The 4,441-nt window shown below is 34.0% G+C and overlaps 1 protein-coding gene across 1 annotated transcript; it reads left to right on the top strand.

Annotated features, from left to right (window-relative positions):
- Positions 1-295: 295 nt before the first annotated feature.
- Positions 296-4,229, top strand: LOC128554602 (rab-like protein 3; the record flags this gene model as incomplete). Its single annotated transcript, XM_053535872.1, has 3 exons — positions 296-398; positions 3,071-3,221; positions 4,154-4,229. Coding segments are annotated over 3 exons (330 nt in total), but the record flags the coding sequence as incomplete, so codon positions are not given.
- Positions 4,230-4,441: the final 212 nt, after the last annotated feature.

Raw genomic sequence — 4,441 nt, 5'->3', positions numbered from 1 at the left:
AGTCCATTAAAAAAAAACAACAAAAAAACTTTTTAATTAAAGGGAGATGATTATAGAATTTCATAAAAAGTAATAAAATATGCATTTACAGTAAGAATCTGATTCTATGTATTAGGTCTTTTTGTTTCTTAAATAAATCTGTAACAGAATGCATGAAAACTGAAAATTGTCATAAAATGTTGCTCAGATGTGATTGGCCCCCTTTAGATATTTGAAACTATAAGCAATATGTCATGTACAATGTATTATAAACATATATTATTTTTCCTTGAATGGAGTGTAATTTTACTTTCAGGAATCATTCTAGTCCATGATTTAACAAATAGAAAGTCACAGCATAATTTGAGATCCTGGTTGGCAGAAGTTCTAAGAAAAGATAATAAATCATCAGGAAATGGGTAGGTTTTTCTCCCATTTCAATCATTTTTACATGCCTATTGAGGATTCAGTTGTACCGGTAATAATACTCAAGTTTTCACAAACAGGTGCTACTAGATGTGTTTTGATTATAAAAATCTAGTAAAGGTAAGTATTTATCAGGTTCTTGCCGGGTATGAATAGTGCATCTATCTGTTAAAGCTACTTGCCCACAGTTTGGGTGAAATTTTTCAACACATGTTTATTTCTTAACTCAGCTTGGCATAGAATGTATATGACACTGAAAAATGAAAAATGATTAAGTAGGTGAAAATGAAAGTTAGATATTGGTAAAAATGCAAGAAGAATGTAAATTTTCTGCATTATTTCAGAAGTGTTGCAATGGTTTACTACCTTCTGCATAATTTTTTTTGGGGGGGTATTTATAAGAATATCTCGCAAAACTTAATTCATCAAGTTTGTACCACTAGTCACTTTCAGAGTACTCACTTTTTTATAGATTTTTGAGAAATTGATTTTCACCCAAAATGTGTGGGTTAGTCCTTTTAATTTACATTACCTCCCTTGCACTGTCATAATTGAGAAAAATATGAAAACTGTTTCCTACATATTTAAGTCATAGGATATATTCATCAGTGTATGAGTGACATTTTCATTACTAAAGGCCTAAAAGGGCTGTGTTTGTCACCGTATATACTGGAAAAGTAAGATTTTAACAGTTGGATAATAAAGTGAAGGATCACTCAGTTATTTAACTATGATGATACTAGATTTTTGCTGGAAAGACAATCTGACATTTATGAAGAGAGCTTGTGTTTTTAGAGAATATATTCTTGCCCACCAACTTGGGAAAGACAAGGTTATCTGTGTAGGTGGTCACTTTATCTTTTTGTCTAGGGAGAAGACAAGCTAGACATGTTCTGCCATAATATCAGTAGTTTTAAATTTACAATAATTTGAAAATGTTCCAATATTATTAATTTTTAATTATTAATTAATCAAGGAAAGTGATCTTTCCTGTCTGCCTCAGTAAGGAGGTGTTTTCCAAACCCTTGGGACAGCATGGATAAAAAAATTTATGCCCCCCTTCAAAGACGGAGGGGTATAATGTTTTACTGATGTTGATCGGTCGGTCAGTCTGTCTGTCAGTCGGTCCGTAGACCAATCAGTTTCCAGATGATAACTCAAGAATGCTTGGGCCTAGGATCATGAATATTGATATGGAGGCTTGTCATGACCAGCAGATGACCCCTAAAGATCTTGAGATCAGTAGGTCAAAGGTCAAGGTCACAGTGACCTGGAACAGTTTAATGGTTTCCGGACGATAACTTGAGAACGCTTGGGTCTAGGATCACGAAACTTAATAGGGAGGCTGATCATGACCAGCAGATGACTCCTATTGATCTTGAGGCCAGTAGGTTAAAGGTCAAGGTCACAGTGACCCGGAATAGGTAAACCGTTTCAGGCTGATAACTTGAGAACGCTTCGGCCTAGGATTACGAAACTTATTAGGGACTCCCTCCCGGAGGTTAATGAAGGGGTATATTGTTATGCCGATGTTGGTCGGTTGGTTGGTAGACCAACACTAATGAAAGGATATGCTTGAAAGTTTCAAAGTTGAAGGACCATAAGTAATGGAATTTTTTCTAGCTATTTTTTATAGAATTATGGCCCTTTCTTAATTTCACAAGGTACGACATAGTGAAGAAATTTGGTGTGTTCAACTACTCGTACTCTTTTTGAAGGAATGGATTCAGAGTGCACAACCTTATCTGAATATAATTTGCTTCAAACTTTTAGCGGAACATCCTTCATATGAAAATGGTCTATACTAAAAACTTTGCTATTTAAAGGATGGCGTAGTATGTGGGGGCATCCGTGTCCTATGGATACAATTCTAGTTTACTTAGGGTTACCCACAGTTCATACCAAAATAAGTTTTATCAAGCCATAGTTTCCAAACTTTTCTTCTATTTTGATGTTTATCTTAGAGTCTTTGTATTTTTTATACCTCTTTATCTCTTTATTATGACTGAACTTGTTCTTTACCTATCAGGTAATCAAGCTGGAAGAAAATATTCATAATAAAAATTTAGTTCAAGCGAATCTACCATGCCCTTGAGTTGTGGATAAAGAAATCTCAACTGAGGTTTAGATTATGTCCAAAAACAAAAGTCTGGCGAGTTTTTGGTATATTTGAAACCCAGGATGGGATTTTTTTATTGCGAGAATTAAACTGGTGTGGTAGATTTATTTTCTCACTGTTTTGTATATTATTATATTCATTTAATTAGTTACCCATTATTGGAAATATATTCCAAACTGCTACAGTGGTATCATATATAAGTGACCTTATATAGTGGTAACAGTGACATAATTATTTGTAAACAGCTAATTTTTCCAGAAGGCTGTTGTACACGTTGTGAACTTTAGCATTAATGACAGAACCTATAAGAAGATCTTTTGGAAGAATAAAATGCAAAAATAATAGCAGGCTTGGTTTGACTGAAACTGTTCATGAGGGTCATGATAAATTCAATCAAAAACTGTAATGACAAAGTAAACTAAAGAAGATCATGTCAGGTGTGAGACAAGCAGTATGAGATAAGATTAACTCACAAAGTCATTTGTATATTTTATTTGGAATACTCTATCTCATAGGTTACGAAATACTCTCTGTACCATATTACAGATATGACTATGATCCTGAAGAATTTGCTGGGAACCAGATACCATTACTTGTGATAGGAACCAAAGCTGACCAGGCAGAGAATATGAGGGACAAGGGAAAGTCTAGAACATCATCTGTAGCTGAAGAGTTTGGGGCTGACCAGTTTGATTTGGTGGGTATAACAGCTGTTAGTTAGCGGCTTGTTTGTATTTCTGCTGTTTATTAGCAGTTCATCAAGAAAAATCACAATTTATATTGGCTGAACATTTCACCTTCTCTCGTCAATCTGTACTTCCCATGTTATATTTAAATATATTTCTGCAGTTAAATAAGACTACATTTAGGAGGACGGACGTTTTGGCCTAGGATCTTTTGGCCTAGGATGTTTTGGCCAAGAAAAGTTTTGAAGTAGGATGTTTTGGCTAGAAATAAAATATTTCCGTAATATGCAAATTATGATCTGGACATTAATATGTTATCATATGTTTACAGTATAATTGATCAATTCTTTTTTAAAAAATAATTGTGAATAAAATTTGTTTTCATAACTCTTTTGGTTTGTTGTAAATGGCAGATATTTTCACATACACAAACACATACAATATAATTAATGTGCATATGTTTATATGTATACATATAAAAAGATTATAAAAATAAAATACCATCAGTACATTTTATTGTCAGTTTAATTTGTTCACTTATACTATAACATTCTTTAGAATAATCTCCAGACCATAATTTGCACGATATGGAACCACAATTTATTTTTGGCCAAAACGTCATACTCCCAAAAAATGCCTGGCCAAAACATCCTAGGCCGAAAGATCCTAGGCCAAAATGTCCGGGCCAAAACGTCCGCTGGCCAAAACGTCCTACATTCATTTTCTTAACACATTCTTTAATGTATCTTAACACCAGCAGTTTGAACAGATTTGAAGGTTGTTAAACCCTTTGAAGAGCCCTTTGAAGAAATCATATCTTGATGCCATTTATCTGGATGACCTTTATCAAAACCTGGATCTGGCGTAGGGAATTTTCAGGTATAGCATTGATAAATGGCATTCCATGTGTATGTAAGAAAGAACTTTTGCATTATTCTTTCAGGATTGTCAGAATGTTAAATATCTCGCTCCGGGTTCAACTAATGCAGTAAAACTATCAAGATTTTTTGACAAAGTAAGTAAAAACTAAGGCTGCAGTGGTTTATCAAGACAACAGTTTATTGCTATACATGGTAAAACATATTGTTGTCATGTCTTAGTTTTAGCTCAACTGAGCGCTAATGGTGAGCATTTAGAATCATTGGATGTCTGTTGTCCATCTATCTATCATCTGCATTTCCTGTAAAGATCATCTCCTCCTACACCACAAACCAATTTCAACCAAACTTCA

This window comes from Mercenaria mercenaria, unplaced genomic scaffold, assembly GCF_021730395.1.
Source record: "Mercenaria mercenaria strain notata unplaced genomic scaffold, MADL_Memer_1 contig_563, whole genome shotgun sequence".
NCBI lineage: Eukaryota > Metazoa > Mollusca > Bivalvia > Venerida > Veneridae > Mercenaria > Mercenaria mercenaria.
This window is presented reverse-complemented; position numbering and strand designations above follow the sequence as displayed.